General features: G+C 36.6%; 1 protein-coding gene across 1 annotated transcript in view; it reads right to left on the reverse strand.

The window, feature by feature from the left end:
• The window catches only part of LOC124606037 (tyrosine decarboxylase-like), a gene marked incomplete at its 3' end in the record, with an annotated part of 215,061 nt that overhangs the window by 168,136 nt on the left and 23,270 nt on the right, over nt 1-23,655 (reverse strand). Inside the window, exon 2 of the mRNA XM_047138001.1 lies at nt 14,666-14,871. Within this exon, the coding sequence (XP_046993957.1) occupies nt 14,666-14,866 (201 nt within the window). The remainder of the gene's footprint in view (nt 1-14,665; nt 14,872-23,655) is intronic.

Here is a 23,655-nt window from a genome sequence, read left to right on the forward strand (position 1 = left end):
TAAAGTATGTTAAGTGATTTAATTCTAGTTGTGGCATTTAATCTCTGCTGCAGTGCAAGATAATTGCAGATGTAGCACACAGACAGGGAGTGGTATTTGTCAGTTGTGGATTGGAATTCCATTGGGGCAGATGTAGTTGGGATTTCAATGTATGACAAAGCAGCAAGCTGTGATATTTTTACTTCCCCTCTTGTTTTGCCATCTGCCTCCTTAAATTTGTTTTTTCACTTTTAACTAATTACCATTAACATCATGAATATGATCTGCATTTTCATAAAATAGGAAGGCAAACCATTACATTTGGTGCCCCAAGTGAGGAATATTGTACGTAGGCACAATAAACAAGGACTAGTGAACTTTGAACAGTGAACTCAACAACTGTTTACAATTCAGTGGTGCAACAGCCTATCAACTCATGTGTGAAATTAGTATAATTTGATGCAACAGCAGAGGCAATGTGCAGTATAAACCATTTTAAATACTATATCTTAATATTAATTGTGGTATAGTAGAAGTTTTTGTGTTCAGTGCAATCAGTATATTGTGATTGTGATTTACTTTCATTCCAATTGATCCGTAGTGAGGAGGTCCTCCTGGATGTGGAACATGTCAGAAAAACAACAATACATGACAAATATTTACAACTAAAACAAATAATATGGAGATAACTATCTACCTATAGAACATTAAGGAATTACAACTTTAAACATAGTTGCCTGGAGTAATGTGTGTGGAAAGTGTAAGCAAGATTTGTATGTACATCATCCTTCAGGCTAGAATATCAAGTAATTTGATGGAATACAGCGAAATAATAGTTTTTCTAAGTGATAATTTTGTCTGATCGGTAATGAGGGTTAAGTTTTCCTTAGCATAAGGATCTGTTACTGTGGAGTGTTTTTCTGGAGAATCAATTTTGTATTAGATAAGCAGAGCAGGTGTTTATTTATTAGATAATGATGCAATAATGAAATAATGAATAATGTGAGGGTATTAATGGTTAGGTTGCCTGTCTCTGCAGAGGGATACTTTTTGAGAATGCACGCCATTGGCTAACAAAGTAAGAAATGTAAGTGAAATAATGGAGCTGACAGACATGATTAATGAAAAAAATAACTTATACAAACAAATGTGGTGTAACTGTATTGAGGATCTAAATTTGATCTAAGCAACATTGGGTACTGTGTATATTGTGCAATTCATGACAATGCAGCTGGGAATGAGAACTTAACAGAAAGAGCAATATTTTAATGAGGTACAAATCGCATGATGCTGCATCATTAGACCAATACATTATCTGGAAAACTTCTGCTTGTGTTCTGAGGAATTATGAGTTTAAAGTGGTAATACTGGAACAAAGAACAGTAAGTTTGCTGATTAACTGATAACTGTGGTGCAAGTGTGATGTGAATATTTGGACAAGTCAACCATTTGGTAACATTTTGTGATTTTGTGATGATTTGATTTTCTGGTTGAGTGAGAGTAGTTCTCAGAGTGGAGCAGAGAAGTGGGGCAATGATTCGGTACAACTTCCATCCCAGTAATTTCGATTTGGACAGTAATTAAGTTCTGTGGTGGTGACTATTTTCTTCATAATGTAATGATTAGTAAATCTGTGCTACTGCACATCTTGAGTTTTTGCTATTTTGCAAATGGGAAGGAAACAAAAATCTTTCAAGTTTAACCAGTTTCAGACAGTTATGATTTAGAGTAATGTTTTTTAGTCTAAAGTAAACTTGATTTTAAAGTTTTACGAGTCCACACCTTTCGCACTATAGTCAATTTTAGTGCTACTAGTTATAATGTTATGAGAACTATGTAATGTATTTATTTATGATGTAATGACTATCATTTGCCATTAATGTTAAACCTTTTTTTAAGACTTAAGTTAGAAGTAAAAGTAAGTGTTCTAAAGTAGGGTATTTTGTCTCATTTTTTTAAATGTTTTGTGACATAGGAGAACCACCTCCAAGGGAACTGATCGGGGTGCATTTCATAACTAACTGCCACTTGGACCTGTTGAAGGTGTGGACAACTTGGTGAGAAAATGTGATAAAGCTCATTAAAAGTGTGAAAGTGCTTGTGAAACATACTAAACATTGAGAAAGTGAAATTTCCTATCTAAAAAGTAAAATGCAAGGCATAGTATAATTTAACTTTGTGCTACTCATGAGGATTAACTTTTTGTTAAGCAAGACAGGACTTGTATAAAATGACATGTATATTTAAATTTAATCTTCGCTTACCCAAAAAGGACGTCACATGTGATGAAGTGGCATAATTTTAATTAAAAGTATAACTTGCAGATCTTTTGTGACATTGTACAATGCACTGTATGTAAATATTTTGTATGGGGATTTTTGTATGGCCAGTTCACATAAGCTGGAATTTGAAAAACATATGTACTGTAGTTTTTGATAAGATTTCTTTTGTAAAAATTTTGTGTAGATTTTTAATCCACTGTTTGGGGTCACTAGTGGTCATCGAATTACCCAGTTAGCTATTAGCAATATCTATCTGTCCGATCCAATGAGGGGGTAATGTGACAAAGCAAGCTGGGACATTTTTACTTCCCCTCTTGTTTTGCCATCTGCCTTCTTAAATTTGTTTTTTCACTTTTAACCAATTACCATTAACATACGTGAATATAACCTGCATTTTCATAAAAGAGGAAGGTGAACAGTCGCAAATGGGGAACTCAGTGAGACTCTCCCTTGGAACTGTAGGCTCCGCAAAAAAGACAAGAGAATTGCTGAACAGGCGACAATGATTTGTGCCTTTCAAGCTGAGATAGAGAATGTGAAATTGGAACTAGATACGTGGAAGGGGGAAAATGATATGTGAACTTTGTAAAGGCGACAAGAATGGGTGAAAGAGGAACAGGTCTTCAACTTCTTCATCTATATTTGAACTTACAATATCTAATAAGTTTGACTTCTTACCTGAATTAGGAGGGGAATCGTCTCATCCAGCTCTAGGTCATAGTAGGGTATAACAGACATCTAGCAAAGAAAGTTTTTTAAGTGTAGATCAGTACTAAAAGAGAGTAGGAAGAAAACAGTCTTACTGCTAGGCAGTAGCCATGAGAGGGATATAGGAAAGATAGTAAAGGGCAAATTAGGAAAATGGTACAATGTCATAAGTATTGTGGAGCCAAGTGCCTTAACCAGTTGACAGATGACACAGAAAATTTGTGTAAATACTTTGATAAAGAGAATCAGGCTATCATAGTCAGTGGAGCAGGAAACAACCTGGCTAAAGACAGAAAGTAATGCATTAGGAGTGACTTGAATGAAATGAGTAGTAACTGTACACCAATTTGTAGACATTTCAGGGCCATGACCAACCCTGAGAGAACACCACTGCAAGCCATGTGAACACTGAACTGAGGAGGCTGCTGCTGACTGAAATTTTGGACATGAGGATATACGAGGGATATCCACAAAGTACATTACGTTTTGGAATTAAAAATAAATGAAGTATTGGAATTTTTTTTTATTATATACAGATGAAAGCCACACTTAAATACTACTTTTCTACATAGTTGCCATTTAAATTAAGGCACTTATCGTAGCGATGGACGAACTTGGAAATTTCTTCGTCGTAAAATTTGGCCGCCTGCGCCTTCAACCACGTGGTTAATCAGTAACCTGGTACAAATACGATTTTTGGGGATTTCCTGGAAAGAGGCACTACAATAAACTCTCAAAGGTATTGCCAAACTCTGCACAACCTCAGAAGAGCAATACAAAACAAGCGCAGGGGAAAGTTGGGCTCAAAGATCTTGCTGATTCACGACAACACCCGGGCCCACACGACAAATGCCACTCGTGAAGTTCTCGAATCTTTTAAGTGGGAGTTGTTTCCTCATCCACAGTACAGTCCCGACCTGGCACCAAGCTACTTCCACTTATTGCCAGAAATGAAGAAGTGGTTGGCTATGCAGCATTTTGATGACGACGCACAGCTTCAAGATGAGGTAACCACGTGGTTGAAGGCGCAGGCGGCCGAATTTTGCGACGAAGGAATTTCCAAGCTCGTCCATTGCTACGATAAGTGCCTTAATTTAAATGGCAACTATGTAGAAAAGTAGTATTGAAGTGTGGCTTTCATCTGTATATAATAAAAAAAATTTCCAATACTTTATTTATTTTTAATTCCAAAATGTAATGTACTTTGTGGATATCCCTCGTATATCCTCATGTCCAAAATTTCAGTCAGCAGCAGCCTCCTCAGCTCAGGGTTCACATGGCTTGCAGTGGTGTTCTCTCAGGGTTGGTCATGGCCCTGAAATGTCTACAAATTGGTGTACAGTTACTACTCATTTCATTCAAGTCACTCCTAATGCATTACTTTCTGTCTTTAGCCAGGTTGTTTCCTGCTCCACTGACTATGATAGCCTGATTACTCATATAACTCATAAAATTCAATCATATGAACTTATCAACAACTTCTCCTCCTGAAATTAAGAAAATTATATATTCTATCAAGAATTAAAGCCCAACTGGATTTGATGGTGCTTCCAACAGACTATTAAATCATTTCCCCATACAATAAGGCCTGTCTTATGTGAAATATGTGATGTGTCACTAACTCAAGACTTTTTCCAGGGGTTGAAATATGCTGTTGTCAAATCCCTCTGTAAGAGTGGTGATAGAAGAGATGTCAGTAAATACAATCCTCTTCCATTACTGCCATGGTTCTACAAGATTTTTGAAGGATGATGTATTTTAGAATAATAGTCCAACTGAGCAATAATAATATACTCTTTAAATTAAAGGCGTGCTTTCAGAAGAGCTGCTCTGCTCAGAATGAGATTTACAAGGTCGCTCACCAAATTTTACAATTATTGATTAACAAAATAACACCAGCCATTATTTCCTGTGACCTATTGAAGCCAACTGACTGTCTGGATCATAATATTCTCCAAGATAAACAGAGTTTGTATGGGACTGATAGTGCAGCCAACCAATGGAAAAGAATGCAGGAAGTTGTTCTTAGTAATTCAGCCAATGTAATCAAGGGATATTATTCTGACTGGGGAGAAATCACATATTGGGGTCCTCAAGGCTCAATCTTAGGCCTGATATTGTTCCTTATACATGTAAACAATCTCCTGTCTAATATACTACAAGCAGATTTAGTTCTTTTGTGGATGACACTAGCACTGTAATCAATCCAAGCAAACACATAGCAACATAAGAAAAGGTAAACAGTGGTCCTAAAAGTATCTTTGACTGGTTTCCTCTGAATTGTCTCACTCTCCATTTTTAAAAGACACAGTATATTCAGTTCTGCACATCTACAGACACTACACCAATAATAAGTGCAACACACATTGAGGAAATAATAAATAGTGTGAGAGCTTCAAAATTCTTATGTTTCCATATTAATGAGAATTTAAACTGTGAAAAACATATTTTGGAACTCCTAAAACTATTTGTCAGTCACATTTACACTTAGAAACATTGAAAATCCTGGGGAGTGACAAATCAGTAAGTTGATGTACTTTGCATATCTTCATTCAGTAATTTTGTATGGAATAAAGTCCTGGGGTAGCTCATCTTTAAGGAAGAAAAGTCTTCATTGCTCAAAAATGTGCTGTAAGAATAATATGTGGTGCTTATTCATGCTCATCTTGTAGATACTTGTTTAAGGAGTTGGGCATTTTGATTACTGCTTCATATATATTTAATCCCTCATGAGATTTGTTGTCAATAATCCACTGCAGTCATAAGTAACAATGGTGTACATTACGCAAAACCAGAAGAAAAAACTGCATTTAAGGTTCTATTTAGCGCAGAGAAGGGGTGCACAGTGCTACAACCAAAATTTTTGATCAGTTAACCAGTGATATAAAATGTCTGACAGACAGTAAAGTAATATTTGAAATCAAACTGAAGAAGTTTCTCCTTGAAAAAAAAAAAAAATAAATAAATAAAAAAAAACACTTTCTATTCTGTAGAATAATTTCTATTATTGTAATGAGTAAAAGATGGTTAGTAGGAATTACTAACTTTCATCTGAATGTTTTAAAAATAGAAAAAAAGAAAAAGAACAAAATGTTGTAAATGATCAGCCTATAGCAATATTTACAAAACAATTTGTGAGGTGAATATAAAATAAGTTGGTCAGTATCACAACAATTTATCATGCAAATAATCCATGGAACATGGTACTAATTATCTAACTATTTCAGAGGTCCCTACAGCTAATATAAAATGGACTCAGTGGAGTGTCATTTAATCTTTTTGTATAAAGGAAAAAAAAACTAATGTAGTGGTCTCCACACACAGTCAGCTACCTGGGGCCCTACTGCTCTCAATCCTACATCACAAGTCCAGGAAATCTGCAGCCTAGCTTGTCACAGAGCCTAAGAAGTCTCTAGTTCGGGCCTCCCATTCAACTCTGTACAAGAATCATAATCATTTCAGGCAATAGTCTTGTAGGTTTTGAGCTTTTTTGAAATTCCATGAAAAAGGTTTGTCTTCTCAAGCTTCTCCACCAGTTTGCTGGAATGAACCAAGTATAACCTAAGAGCCCAGACTATGGACATTATTCATTCCAACATGAGCCACAATGGCAGTTCCCTCAATGGTTGCTAGAGCAGCTTCTTCAGCAGACTGAAAGAGGCCTCCAGGTATGGGCACTGAGTATACATGGTGATCTTTCCTATCTGTTGCAATCAATCCTTTAAGGGATACCATTATTTGCCACACATGCAAACTACTGATGATTAATTCTTTCATTCTTGTTTACCCATACATGAGACACCCAGGATTCCCAAGAGGTGGAATGGGTTCTACCAGCTCAGATTGAGTTTCAGAGGGAGATATCACCACAAACAAGTTGATTAGCGGATCTACACCTATAGTTACATCTACAATCCCAAAGCCCCATTGTAGTGTGTTGTCTAGGGCACTTTGTGTACCAGTGTTGCATCTACACATTCCAGTTGAGATGTGAAAGAGACATGGGATAAACAACAGATGGTATACCTCCATGTAAGCTTGACCCTTTCTGATTTTACCTTCATCTTTATCTGACACATATATAGGAATGTATGCAGTCAGAATTTTTACTCTAAATCACATGTTGATTCATTTTTATAGCATCTGCTGCTGGTGATGTGTAAGTGTCTCTGTGATGTTTTCATGCTTATTAAACAAACCTGTGATGAAACCCACTGCTCTTCTTTGTATCTTATCTATTTCTTCCATCAATACATTCTGATAAGGATCCCAACTGATAAGCAATATGCAAGTAATTGTTGAACAAGAGGTTTGTTAGCCACTTCCTTGATGGGCAAACTACATTTCCTGTGAATTCTTCTAATCCATCTCAATCTGGCATCTGCCTTCGCTGCAGTAGGTATTATGTGGTCTTTCCACTTTAAACATTCTGTAAGCACACTCTCAGATACTTAATGTTTGTGACTGCTTTCTGGTAATTGTTTGGAAATCATCTACTCATATAATAAGGAAGATTTATGACTATTAATGCACAACATGCTACATTTGTTTATCCTTGCAGCAAGTGTCAATCCACTGCAGGTCTTCTTACATTTTGCTACAATTTTCTCACAGTGGGGTATTTCTCAATATGACAGCATTATCAAAAAAATGCCTTTTGGAGCTTCTAACGGTATCTGATTGGTTATATATTCTGATTAGTATGTAATGTGTACTGTTTGCTAGGACCTACTAAATATAATCAAACAGCTGGTCTGATATTCCGTTTACTCATATTTTGTCCACTGGATAACACTGTGGAACTGTATCAAATACCTTCTAGGAACCAAAGAACATGGAATTAACATGTGCACTGGTAACTGATGCCCTCTGGGTCTCACAGACTTGTGGAGAAAGCACAGTTTCACACAATCAATTAGAAATGCTTCATTACTCCAGAAACATATGGTAGACTGCTGCTAGATGAGAAAGTTCTTTCACATACTTCATGCAGAACTTTGTAGGTATCCCATCAGCTCCAGCCACCTTTCCTCTGTTGAGCAATTTTTATTGATGTTCTATCATGTGGTCATTTTATTGTTTATAGAATTATTGAGAGGTGGAACCATAGTATAATCTTCCTTAGTGCAACAATTTTAGAACAAATAATTTAGTATTTTGACATTCACTCTATCATGCTGTGTTCCAATGCTGTTATGGTCACTGAGTGTCTGGATAGCTGGCTTTCACCTGATTACTGATTTAACTTATTAACAAACCTTAGCATTTTGTGTCAAACTGAGAGACAAAATTTTCCATTCAAAAACTGTTGATCAATTTTTCTTGACTTTCATTACACTAATTTTTGCTTTGTCCACTTTTTGTTTGCCTATGACACTTTAGCTGTGTTGAAATCTGTGGAGAAGCTCTCTTTGGTTTTAGAACAGCTAGCTAATATGGCAAGTCCTTCCTTGTTCAGCGAATACGTGGATATAGTATGTTGTAGAATATTCTCAGACTTTATCCATTTGCAATCAACATTTTCTTTCTTGGATATAAATGTTTAAAGTTCACTGCTCACAAGCAGGAATAGCATCATACTTTTCTTTAAATTTTTATTGACACCTATAGTCAGTTATGCTATAATGATCTTATTATCATTGACTGTGTAGTACTATACTTCATGTTCTCCCTCATCCCTGCCTCTCCTGTACAGGGCCCTCAAACCTAACATGGAGATGCCACTTATACTCAAGTTGATGACTGGTGATAGGTTCTTTACTTCCTGGAAATATGACAGTATCTGAGGGAGAGGTCAGTACTTGAAGTACCTTTGTTATCTCTGGTACATGCCTCTTGATAGCCGACTGAGCACAACCATTTGCAGCACTATTCATCACTTGACACTTGACAGTGGTCAAGGTGTTTTACAGTTACTTACAAAGAGCAAGAACGTCATCTAGCATATAGAGCAGCATTCACAGTGGGGTTCTGTATTCCGACAGTTACAATGTTTTTCTTAATGGTAAACAATTAACTTTATATTAATCTTGTTAATTCTCTTTTAATCTCTGGATCTGTTACACCATGAGGATTAAATATTCATTTTGAGAACAGAGGCAGTAAACACTCAAGAAAATAATTTTCTTTCCTAACAATAGAAAATCCTGTGAAAAAACTTATTGATTCCCTGAAGCTACTTGAGAATGTGGAGTTTCAAAACTATCATTTTGTTGTGGTATAGTCCCTATTAAACTGATGTAAAAATGGAAAAGTGGAGAAATTTATGACAAATTCAGATAGTTTACAACAGGAACCTAACTAAATAAACCTGATATAATTATACTCTCCACAGAACACACTACTATATTACAGCATTGGACTTTGTAAAATCTTACCTTGCAATTGCAAACTTTCAACACTGTCTTAAAGTAGACTGATCAACTAGCAGGAAAAGGTGGAAATATTGTAGTAATTACATAACTATCTACACTACAATTAAGGGGAAATGATTTTTAAAATCAGATTTGCTGCTAATATTTGTAGAATGTGCAACTGTGAGATACAACTGTCTATTTACAATGAAAAACATTTTGTGTGATATATGCAATTGTAACTTACAACCTCTAATTTACTACAATACAAAAATTTCCAAAAATTTTCAGAATTATACCTTTACTCCTGAAATGCAACTAGTGAGAATGATTGTCTGAATTAAGGTATGACTGTCCAAATTACATTTTTTGTGACCCTCAGCATTTGAAACTATGCAAAAAACCTAACACATACACATGTTTTGTTGTTAAAAATAATGTAAAGGTGAAACAACACAAAAATCACATTTAAATAGCATCTGAAAGATTAGGATTTAGATTTCTGAAGCAAATTTATCTGACACACAAAGGAAATTCCTAAAGTTGGCTTATACTGATATAAGTAAATAAATACACTGATGGGCCAAAACATTATGACCACCTGCTTAGTAGCTTATTTGTCCATCTTTGAAGTGTAATATATCACTGAGTCTGCATATCAGGGACCCTTGCATGTGTTGTTACCTGATAGTGACCCGTATGAATTCCTTAGGATTTATATCAGATGAATTTGGTCTCAAGACATCAATTTAAGTTCACTATAATGCTCTTCAAACCACTGTAGCATGATTCTGGCTCCAAGATGTGTACAATTATAATGCTGAAAGGTGACATTGTCATGAGGGAAGACATAACACATGAGGGGATGCAGGTGGTTCTCAGCCGTCGTTGTATCTTTGATTACTACCATGGGTCCCATGCAAGCACAGGAGAATGTCTCCCATAGCATACCATATTTTACAGACTATAAGATGCTACGGACTAATAGTAATTGATAGAATTTTTAAGGAATTTTTTTAGAAATACCATTTTTTACCATTTTATTCTTAGTTTGAAAAGTCGTATTTAAAACAAAATTCTTAGTTTAGAAAACCAAACTGACCTTTAAAATCCCTGGAAAACATCATCTGAACTTTCTTCTTCTTCTTCTTTTTCTTCCTCTTCATCATCATGATTGTACTCTTCATATATAAGATGGCTTTCACTGCTGTCGAGAGTGTTACTTATGCCACACTTCTTGAAAGATTTAATAATAATGTCTTCTCTCACTCTAGATCAAAACTGTTTTTTCCAATGACATGCTTGTTTGATTGAAGATTATTTTAAAGCTCTCTTCCATGTGAATTCATGTTTGGTTTCGTCTATCATTCATTAGTTCCATTCCTCCCTCATATTCACTTTAAATGGCTTGTTTATTGAGACACCAAGGGGTTGCAATTGTGAAACAAGTCCTCCCAGAATAATAGAAAGCTTTGTATTTACCTGTCTCAATCCTATTTCACAGAATTTTTCAAATGACTGCTAAACTGATCTAGCACAAGAAGAGAAGTCTTCTTCAACAAAGCACCCATATTTCTGTCCCATGCTCTGCTAATCTGTAGTTCCAAACTAGCCTCATCCATCCAGCCGATGTCATGTATGTGAACAACAACAACTGGTGGTATTTCAGATAGTTTTGGCATTGTTTTGTGCTTGAAAATGATCTTTTTTTTTTTTAAGTTTAGTGCTGTCAGCACAACATGAAAGGACAACAGTGTAGTGCATCTTTTGGTGTTCACTTGTTTTTATAGTTACAGTTTTAGCCACTTTCATAGCAACACTTGTTACTCAGCACATCAGATGTCAGAGGAGTTTCATCTTTACTTGTTATCTGGCTTAGTTCCACACTGGTTTTCTTTTGATGCTGAATAATAAAGCACTGGAAAGATAATACTTTCTCTTCATACTCTTGTGGCATTTTCTGAGGTATTTTGATTTGTTCCACATACTAAGTCCATGATGCTTCATACGCCTGTAGCACTCCACCCTAGTCTGTTAAGTTCCACTGTAGCACTAGCTTATGAGTGTGTATTTCAATTATTTTTGTATTAATTCCAGTGACATTTTGATTGTGTTCAAATGGTTCAAATGGCTCTGAGCACTATGGGACTTAACATCTATGGTCATCAGTCCCCTAGAACTTAGAATTACTTAAACCTAACTAACCTAAGGACATCACACACATCCATACCCGAGGCCGCACCTCCAAATCAAAACACAGTTGGTCCATTGTAATATGAGACACAATTTAGGTCGAATGAATGACGATACAGCTACAGTAGTTTGGTTCGAGTCGTAAGCTTAGCAGTTAAGCTTTACCAGGTAGCCATTGCTATGCGTCAGGTGCTCCGTCATTATTTATACGGGTACCCTTCCTTTTTCACGTGCTACGTCTGGTTTGAATCGATTGCTTATTTTTCTTTGATCTGATAAGTGCCGTTCTCTTTGTTATCGGTGTTTACGTCACCCTACACTGAAAATGCATTTTTGTACTGTGTCATGCATTCTTTGTCACATTCTGATAATGTGTGTGTACGACCTGTCGCCGCTCACGGCATGGCTTGCTTTTGTGCGCGCTAACGCCGCTTACAATAAAAAAAAAGAGAGAATTGTCTCTTTAGCATAACAATGGCAAGAGACTGCTATTTGTTGTTACTTACACTGCTGCTTTCTTTGATAATGATCAACAAGAACCAAATAATAGACTGCGTATGATAGAAGATGTTTTGAACGAGAGTTTAGCTAAAATTTTTTGCCATTTGAAAATCTTTGCAGACACCTCTTTTGTACATCACATTCTGCACAGAAATTAGAGTCATCTTAGATTTCAAAATCTAGTCAATTGCCGTGCTTCATTTCTGACTGTATCACTATTAGGCATAAGAATAATACGAATATAAACATGACATGATATGTATATTCTTCCGCGTTTGCTGTTGTCTCACACTAGTTTCGTCGCTTATTAGGCAAGCAAGATTTAAATGAGATAGCAGCAAACACGAAAGAATACATGACAAAATGTTTATATTCGTATTATCCTTATGGTGAAGAGAATACTGCATGTGATTCACAAATCATAAAAGTTCCTATTAGCAACCATCTTTTCTCACAGGTAGGAAAAAATTCAGAACGTAGAGTTGGCCATATTGACAAACATCCCAAACAGTCTTGCCAGTCGGATTTTCATAGTACATTGAAATGCTGCTACATTTGAAGATGAACAATACAGAATTTGTATTTACTTCGTTGGATAATGTACGAAAATGCAATGGTCGAAACTCGGGGCGGAGAAAATAGCTCGTCTTCCACCCTTTTTTTAAATTTACTTACTGAGTCAGAGGTTTTGGCGCCAGTATTTATCTTTGTGCCTGCAAAGCATGCCTGTGTAGCGCTACATATATTCGACGGCAGAAGTTAGTTGTGGCGGTACCAACATTTTTCAGAACTTCCGCTTACTTTGAACTCGATTCTAAGCCGCAGGCAGTTTTTTGGACTACAAAAACCGGAAAAAAAAGTGCGGCTTAGATTCGAGTAAATACGGTATCTTATTCTACTTTTGGCCATTTTGCATTCAGTCCTCTATCTGCGCATTTAGTCTTCCTCATTTTTATCAATTTTTCTTTATTAGTCCACCAATAGCAATGATTTTTTTCTGTTGATGGAGGGCTAAAATGTCACTCAGCTGCCCTGTTTCCATATTCTTCAGCACATACTATTACTTTCAATCTATAGTCGACATCATATGAATACCTTTTATTTTATTCAATTACAAAACTAGGTACTGGCAAAAGTATTGCATTGTTACCAATAACACAAACCACTTTCAGTTCAGGTTCACTGGCACCATAGACTGCAGTGATGCATCATAGGCATGTCAATGTTGTGTGTTTGAGGTGCTCGAATAGGATGGAGACAATTCCAGTTGATTCCAGTGTTGCTAGATAGAGGTAGGTTTCCCATGGCACTGAATATATTGCCATTTTTAAGAGAGGTGGGAATTTCAAATCAAACACTGGACATTTTTATTTTAGTTTTGAGTATGAGATGTACCAGAATTTTGGAGACAATTTATCACAGAAAAAAGTGAATCTTATTGTCCATAAAATACAGTAATACTGCTCTCACCAGCCTGTGTCTGTGGAATGCTGCATGGTATGAGGCACCATTCACATTGATGACAATGTTTGTGGAGACAACCATTGACATATTGTAGTAAAAGTACAATTCACCCAATGAGCTAACATTGATTGATGGTTGAAGCCTGATGGTCCCCTGCCTGCTGCAATCATAATTGATGAAGTCATTGGTTCAGTATGCGAACATGTACAGGTGGTCTGCTATGCAGTTCCATGTTCAACACCATATGATGAACGGTGTACTCCAAAACACTTGTGTGTGCACCAACATTATGTTCTTTCAGCAGAGATGCCACTGATCACCATCTACCTTACCTTGCACAGTAGACAAGCCTCTTAGCCCAACATTCTGTGGAGAGTTGCAGATGTCAAACCATTTAGCACCTACTGGTAGTTTCATTGTCCTTCTACCACTTTCTGTAGATGCTCATGAGAGAAGCACATGAATGTATTCCCAGCTTCACCATTTTAGGGATATACATTCACAGGCTCTGCATAATAATAACCTACCCTTTGTCAAAGTTGCTTATCTGGATGGATTCCCCCATTTGTAGCCCATATCTTTGTTAGGGTGATCCCCCATCCATGTCTGCTCCGCTTACATACTTTTTTTTTGCGTGATGTGCCCACAGCACAATTAGGCAGCATCCAATGTCATGGTAGGCTATAGGCATAATGTTTTGGCTTTTCAGTGTATGTGAACTGCAAAGATTTTTTCCTTAGCTGGTTTCATGATACTTTTTACACTAGTGTGACAAAGATGAACACATCTGCTAAAAATAGATTGGCTTTCTAAAACATATTTTTAACAGGAAAATCAAAAGCTAATTTTGTATGCTACCGGCTTGTAATTTTGATTTCCTTCTATAGAACAATTGTCCAGAAAAACCTATTTCAAAAAATATTTAAAATCTGTTTCCCTAGCTGTCAGATCATTACATTACTGGGAAAACTGAGATTTTGGTGTTACATACCTAACATTTTTTTGAGCAAGTGACAACTTTAATGATTAAGTAAAGATGGTAATTTTTTCTTCTGGTGTTGTTCTGTTGACATGACTGCTCTGATCAATTGTGTTGTATCATTTATAACAAATTTCATAAGTGAAAAACATTTTCTACAACACTATTTACTGAAAACTGTAGGTAGTAATGTTAAAGAAACTTACCCCAGGCATTATTTTGTCTTCAACATCTTTCATAATTTTGTCCCACTCCTCAGGTTCATGAGGTGCTTCATCCGGGAGTAATTTTACAAGATAAAAAGGTTCTACATCAGAATTGACTCTTCTTGAGCTTATAGTCTTCATGAAGTGGTATATGTAATCAATCAAGTCTTTCCCATGCTTCTTGAAATCATGAACTGACATTCCCTCTAAAAAAGAGAAGTATTTCTATCATTTATAAAAGAGAAAACAAAATTACAGATGGCTATGAATACCGAATCTATTTTTTGTCTCAGCCACTAGAAGTTAGGTGAACTTCATTATGCTTGTGCCTCACAAAGTAAATCATATATTTTTTCCACATTTTGCATTCTGGCCCTAGATAAACCATTTGGACCTGATGAGTTGCTCTATCATTCTCAGCCAGTGGCATCATCAGCTGTAGTATAAAGGGGCATGTGGTCAGCACACCACTCTCCCAATTGCTGTCAGGTTTCTCGACCTTGAAACCACTGCTAATTAGTTGAGTAGCTCCTCAGTTGGCCTCACGAGGCTGAGTGCGCCTCGTACTAGCCCTGCCACTGAGAAAAATTCCCTGGCAATGGCATTCAGCCACGCTGACCATTCAGCAGTTGACACAGATAAATCATATATTATATGTATATTAATTTACACATTCCCGGTCAAATGAATGTTGACTTGGAAAAAAAGTGGAATATACCTTTGTTACTATTTTTCTCTCATCAGTCATTGTGTTATTATATGTTAGATAGTACAGCTCTAAAGTTTCAAAACAAAATAGTATTAAGATCAATTAGAAACAAATGCCTTCTACTTGTTTGCTCTTGAAATGCTGATGTGAAATGTTCAATTCAAAGTTAGCCACTTTCATTGAACCATTTAATATAACTACTAGCCCCTGCTGTTTTCTATCTTTGCATAAATTCTGTATGCAAAAATTTTACTGGTCAAATGAACTATAAGTTATTCAGACAATTTATGAACTATGACTTTCCATAGTTTACAGACTTGAAATTGCCTACCATACAATCTTGAATTCTAAAGAGCTCATGCCACTAGTTACAGAGCCTTGGAAGATGAGTACTGAATCACCTATTGAAAGTAAGGAGAAGATTATGAAATATCTGTAGACAAATACAATATATACGCTGAAGCACCAAAGAAACTGGTATAGATGTACCTATTCAATGTTCAGAGATATGTAAACAGGCAGAATATGGCACTGCGGTTGGCTGTGCCTGTATAAGACCACAAGTGCCTGCTGTAGTTGTTATATCAATTACTGCTGCTACAATGACAGGTTATCAAGATTTAAGTGAGTGTAAACCTGGAGTTGCAGATGATGCATGAGTAATGGGACACAGCATCTCTGAGGTAGCAATGGAGTGGGGATTTCCCTGTATGACCATTTCATGAGTGTACCGTGAATATCAGGAATCAGGTAAAACATCAGATCTTCACACACTGAAGCCAGGAAAAGATCCTACGAGGATGGGACCAATGATGACTGAAGAGAATCATTCAGCATGACAGAAGTGCAACCCTTCCGCAAATTTCTGCGTATATCAATGCTGGGCCAACAACAATTGTCAGTGCATTAACCATTCAACAAAACATCATTGATATGGGCTTTCAGAGCTGAAAACCCACTCGTGTACCCTTGATGACTACAGAACATGAAGATTTACACCTTGCCTGGGCCTGTCAACATCAACATTGGACTGTTGACGACTGGAAACATATTGCCTGGTCAGACAAGTTTTGTTTGTAATTGTATCAAGCAGGTGCACATGTATGGATATTGAGAGCTGAAAACACACTCGTGTACCCTTGATGACTACAGAACACGAAGATTTACACCTTGCCTGGGTCTGTCAACATCAACATTGGACTGTTGATGACTGGAAACATATTGCCTGGTCACACAAGTTCTGTTTCAAATTGTATCAAGCAGGTGCACATGTATGGGTATGGAGATAACCTCATGAATCTATGGGCCCTGCATATCAGCAGGGGACTGTTCACGCTGGTGAGGCTCCGTTATGGTGTGAGGTGTACGCAATTTGAGTGATATTGGCCCCTGGTATGTCTAGCTATGATTCTGACAGGTGACACATACGTAAGCATCCTGTCTGATCACCTGTATCCATTCATGTCCATTGCACATTCTGACAGACTTGGGCAATTACAGCAGGACATTGCAACATCCCACATGTCCAGAATTGCTACAAAGTGGCTCCAGGAACATCCTTCTGAGTTTAAACAGTTCCGCTGGCTATGGAACTCTGCAGACATAAATATTATTGAGCATATCTGGGATGCCTCATGACGTGCTGCTCAGAAGAGATCTCCAGCCCCTTGTACTCTCACGGATTTATGGACAGCCCTGCAGGATTCATGGTGTCAGTTCCTTTCAACACTACTTCAGACAGTAGTCAAATCCATGCCATGTTTTGCTGTGGCATTTCTGCGTGCTTGTGGGAGCCCTACATGATATTATGCAGGTGTTTCAGTTTCTTTGGTTCTTCAGTGTATGTAAATTCATAATGTTACTTCCAAACTGGTATAGTTTAGACACAAATAAGTGCGATATTTCCAACATTTCAACAGCAATTTTATTCCTTGTAACTGCTGGAAAAGTTTGAAATATTGATAGAATTCTCCAAATGTGTATTTTTTTTTAATGTTACATGAGCATATAATTAAGGGTGTTGTGTGGCAGCAGTATGAGTCACAGACAGATTTTGTCATATTTACAGAAAATTGGGCTGGAGTTAAGGATAAATTAATGCCATTGTTAATAAATTTTGAGGGATGCCACACATATTGAATCGTATTTTGAAACCAGAAAAAGGAAAATTGATAGTGTATTAGCTATTGAATGGAAACATATTGTCTAGGTTACAGATAGGAAACTGCTGTGATCTGTTCATAACATTATCCTGTAAGATGTATTTTGCTGTTGCAAAAACTCTTGGCCTAATGGTTCAAGTTCATTAGTCATATCTGGTGGACCCTGAAGTATCTGAGCTTATCTGTCAGATGAGTTTCAAATGCAGCTGATGATTCTGAATTTTAATACATGTTCTAGAAACTAAGAGGAGGACAAGTTTTTCCCCACAAAGTGGAGTATAAATGTGATGGATGGTAACCATTATTTTTCTTTCCATTTCCTAGTCTTCGAGATTCTGTCATATAATGTTTTTTGTGCAGAATGTTGCTCTATTCATGCTATGCAGAGCCCTGTTATTTTTGCATTGTGCAGAACATTGATCTTTTTACATATGGTCCAAAGTTTATGGGCACACGATTCTCAATTAACAATGATGACTAATAGCATGGATTGTTGTGTATAAATTTATAACTACAAGCAAGAACTAGTTGGTCATTGCTGCATTTTTTTTCTTTTGAATGAAAGAATCATTTTAGCACAATTTTTCCAAAAATTAAATTGATGTGTATTTACACACATATGATTCATGACAACCAGTGATGTTCTCCTCTGAATTTGCATCATTCCTTTTTCTGACATGTTCTTCAATACAACATTAGACATATTTTTATATATATATGATGTCTTGAAGTTGTATAATAAAGAAGTGAAAAACTGTAAATTATTTTGTGCCTATATCATATGAAAGATTTAAAGTCCTGTCATGCAACATTGTGTTGTTGCAACTAATGATTTTTTATCCAGATTCAGGAAAATGTGCAAAATGACACACATTTAATGTTGCTGTTATTTATTGCAAATTCATCATTTTTGACTTAGAGAATGTTTGTTTACAATGATAAAGCAAAATTCTTTTAAAGAATGCTGACAAAAGGGTGTTACTTAGGCCTGTCAATCAAAGCATTGCATTTTCTGTGAATGATAAAGTAATTTCAATTTCTAAATTTCCTTTCAGCAATAGCTGATAATCAAAAGTGACATCATCACTTTCAGATCAGTTATAAGTACAGCCATTTTCAGAATTTTCACTTTGGTTCATACACAATGTCAAGTGTTCGGTAATTTCTAACCATATGTCTATACTATTTAAATGTTCATCTAAAAATTTAACCAACATTTACCACACCTGATATTATGAATACATGTTTTCTCTCAGTAGCTCAGTAGGTGTATGTTTTCATACTGCCAAGACAAGTATCAATACAGTGTTCCCCATCCCTGCACGTCGAGAGTGTATATATAGCATTTAATATGAAAGCTAAACTGTAGTCAGAATCATATGTTTACAAACACCCAAAACTGAAGGAAAAAAGTTGAAAAAAATACATTCAAATTTTTACATATGGATCTTAAATCAGTGGTGAAACAATTATGGCATGTATCAGCATGATAAATCAGATAATTCCCTTGTTAGTATCATCTATTGTGTCAGTTTGCAGTGACACAAGCACAGTGTTTTGCAAAATAGCTGACATAATTACAGAGTTAGAGCAACTTTCAGTGACACAATTCCTCTCAATGGAAAGCACAATGTTTATTTGCATCCATAAAATATTCTACAAATAGTCACAGAATGTTGAGGATATATAACAGTGAATAAATGTAAATATGTAAATGGACATCATACAGTTCTATAACTTTCCTCCAGAGCTGAGGTTTCTCATGCATGCTTGTGCAGTGGCACTTGACTCAGAGGTACGTCAGCTCAAATCCTGGTGGTGGAAACTTTCTGTCAGTATTTGACTGTAAAGCAGAGGAGAGATGGCGGTGTCAAGCTCCTGATCATCAGTATTTGTGCCAAAGTCCTGAATTAAATTCCAACCCACTCCACAGTTTGTGAAAAAAATGAGGACTCTGTTGATAGTGATCCATCTGAAGGATGGAGACATTGAGCTCAGTGACAACATTGGCACTATTCAAGGATAGTAAGCTATGTGCTGGCACTGGGTTTCACCCTCTTCCTTCCCTTCATCCATAATAAGTTAATGCAAAACTATACTGCACAAGCACGCACTATACTGGCAGGCAAGCACACACCATGGAAGAAGGCCATGGCAAACTGCCTCCACTAGGACATTGCCTGGAATGGTAATGCAGGTTACAGCATCTGCTTCTCTGTTCTCATTCCCTGAGTATGGGACTACTTTTGACTGCACTGCGATGAAGCCAGATACAGTCAACACAGTTTTACATCAGATACTATGGCTGCTGCTTTGTGTAGTGAGGATTTACAACATCTATCAAACTGATCACAATAACTGCATAACAAAGGACTGATTGCACTTCTTCTGTTCTTTATTAAATACAGTATGATGAGATACAGTGAAACTCTGTGCACTATTCACATATTGGTGCATTACCAGTACCCAAAATTTTGACTCTAGTGACTGAAAATGAAGTAAGATAACAGCTACTAGTCTTTTCACTATTATCTATTAGGAGACAAATTGTTCTAAACTGAAACTTTGACTCTTCAGTGGAATGTGCATAGTTTTGAAAATTCCAGGCAGATTAACCAAGTGAAGTAGTGCAGCAGTTAGCACAATTAACTCACATTTGGTAGGATGTCAATTTAAATCCACACCCAGCCATTCTGGGTTAGTGTGTCCATGATTTATCTAAATTGCTTAAGCCAAGCACTGGGATGTATTCTTTGAAACAGTATGGCTGATTTTCTTCCCCATCTTTCCTTAGTCTGAGCTTGTGTTCCATATCCAATGAACTGGCTGTCAATGTGAAGTTAAATACTGATCTTCCTTCCTTCCCGGCAGATTCAAACTGTGTGCTGGACAAGGACTCCAGTGTGGAACCATGGCTTTTGTAAGTAAGGTGCTTATCTACTGGGATATGCAGGCATGACTCATGACCCACCCTCATGGGTTCAGTTTTGTTAGTACCTCTCTCCTATCTTCCCAACTTCCCAAGAACCCTCCCACATATGTTGCTGGACTAGTACCTTTGGAAAGAATGACATCACACAGAAATGGGTGAGACACAGCTCAGTGGTATTTTGCAGAATGAATGTTACTCTCTTCAGTAGGCTGTGTGCCATTTCAAAAATTCCTGGAAGTAATGTCTCTCACACAGTTTTTCTTTGTGAGATCTATACTGTTGAAATACCAAATAAATTTAACGTGTAGCTTCTCTTTTTACATTGAAGATGACTAGAAGTGGCAATATTACTTGAATAACACATGATAATGGTATTTTGATATTGTAAATTACTTCAAGATGACATTTATTACTATTTTGTTTCTGTTGCTTGGTCTAAGGCACTTTTCAAGCTTAAATATTGCACACTACACTTTAATAGAAAATAAATTATGCAGAAAACAAACTAATCAAAAAGCATAGTAATCACAGTTTGCTGGGTGTCACAGCACTTGAAAATTAAAGACAAAATATCAGTGAATGTAGTAGCAAAGAAAACTTGATAAAATAGAAACTTATTTAAATACTCTGTTGTCCATATTGAGGTATAAAACAATCCAGAGTTGGAAGTTGAAGTAGCTGGAAATGATGGAATACTTGAAAAATAGCTTAAAATTTATAAAAAGGAACAAAAATTACACAATTTTAAAATTTGGCTGTTATAGCCCACTTACAGTATAGAGAAACAGTTTCTACTCAGCACTCTAAAACTATCAATAACTGTAAAACCCCTTTTTAATACTTGAGTAGGCCTGTCTATGTACAAAGTGTGCCAACCACAAATAACATTGTCTTGTACCATTCTGGCATTGTGTTACAATTGTGAGGCCATGCCTATTCCTTCGTTATTGCTTCAGCTAACACAGTGATAAGTTGTGCTCTCATATGTCCAAGAGAGCAGCAGCAACATAAAATAAACAGTGAGCCAGGTGAGAAAAATGTATGCTCCATGCAAGAAAATAGTTCATATTCCTAGTTAACATCACAGTTGCTTAATGAGGCAGTTTTCTATAACATTATTAGCAATCAAATAAGCAGTTGGCTGGTATCTGATGCCACTGGGCTGTTTAATGCTTCGAGTTGATAATTAACAGGGGGGTATCACTTCCATAAAGCAACAGAGGAAACAGTGATTTTGTCATATAATGCAACTTTATTTCATTCTTGTTTAGTTACACTAAAATTAAACTGTGATTTTGCTCATAAATGTTTTACCTTGGTAGCATAAGGACAGCTATTCTTTACATATGAACAAACTATGTTACACACCTGCTCGAGTTACACAAATGGCTTGCCTGCTTGAGGTTTAATTAATTACTGAGGAAAGATTTTAATTTACAGAATGTTTCATATTTATTCCTTAAAAATGACTTTTTCTTAAGGCAAAGTTCATTAAAAGTGTGGAAGAATGATATTGTTCTAATGGGAGTTTTGCTGGACCAATGGAAGTATTCATGTAAAGGGCGATATTCCTAAAAGTGGGTTCCTTAATTTGGGGTTTTACTGTATATGTACATTTCAAACACCATGCAATGATGCACTTCTGCCCAAAGCTTTGCTAACGGGCAGTACTTCATCCAGAAACACATCAACATGACATCACACCACCACTGCAGCTCAAGGGAGATACAACATGCCAAGGCAGTTCTCACTAGCCACTGCTTGCTTTCCATCATTTCCATCCAGTTTACCTTCTGAACATAAAGAAGACACATGAAGTTGCAGACAGGCACAATTAAAAGACACTCACATAAAGCTTTCGACTGCAGACTTCAGGAGTAAAAGAGAGACGCAAGCACCATTCACACATACACAAGCAACATGTTCCATTCTGGCTCAAGATGCTGGAATTGGCAGTTGTGTGTGCATGAGTTATGCTTGCTTGTATGTGTGTGTGAAAGCTATATGAGAGTGTCTTTTGATTGTGCCTGTCTACAACTTGACTTGTCTTCTGTATAGTAAGTAGCGACCTATCTTTTCCCCTCTACATTGTTGATATTCCCACCTGGAGTTCCCATTGCTTGATTTACCTTCTACTTTAGTATGGAAAATACTGTATTGAAAATACTGTAACTATACACTGACAAGAGTTCTCTTGGCTGCTACATTCACTGATTGGAAAAAGTATGTGTTATTCATTGATGTGTTTTCCTTAATTCACACATGCTGTAATACCTAGTAGAATATTGCATCCTTCCCTAGATGTTGCAATGAATGGGCTAACTAGAAAGTTCTTCTGTTGTACATATGTGTATTGGATGGTGTGGAGAGGACTCTGTGAATCAGAATAGATACGAAATTTTGTAATTTGAACATTTCTTATTTGTTCCACTGCCCTATGGATTGTGTGCACCTCTTAACACAAATACTGAATTTATACACAAAGTTTCATTTGAATACACAGTGTTCCATAAATCCCATCACAAATAAGAGTACTCAGAAATGTGCAGTTATATATTAGCTGGCAGAAGTAGCCGCTGCTGATTACTTCTGTACCATAGGCTTACACCATGCATCATATACCATATGATCTGCAACTGTACTAACAACCAATAACAACTAGTGCTAATCTGTTAACATTGATAATTATCACAATTACCTCGGTATTCTGGAGTTTTGAAGGTGACAGCAACAAGTTCAAGAACCACTGAATACATTTAACTGTTATTCACTGTTAAATTCCTATACTCGTTGGATTATTGTGAGTTTAATGCTGATGGTATCACAACCTTCTGCATTGTTATGTGTCAACAGTCTCCAAATTAAAACTGACAGCTGTAGGAATGAGCATGTTCAAGTTAAAATGAGTGTTAACTATGCATAACTCTTCTAAATGAGCCCTCAAAATGAACAGCTTACATGACTATTACATAGTCAGCTCAAGCAGTCACTGATGTTAATGGCAACTCTCTGTGGCATAGGTATTCCAGTACACCACCTGTGTACTTGCACCACCAACAGTGCCAGTCCCTGTAACTGACTTATACAGCTCTTTACCATATGACAAAGAACAGCTTCTATATCATTGGTTCAACCATTCTTCAATCTGAAGGCACTTTCTGATTGTTTGATTCCAAACTGCTTAGTC

The sequence above is a fragment of the Schistocerca americana genome, chromosome 3, assembly GCF_021461395.2.
Source record: "Schistocerca americana isolate TAMUIC-IGC-003095 chromosome 3, iqSchAmer2.1, whole genome shotgun sequence".
Taxonomy (NCBI): Eukaryota; Metazoa; Arthropoda; class Insecta; order Orthoptera; family Acrididae; genus Schistocerca; species Schistocerca americana.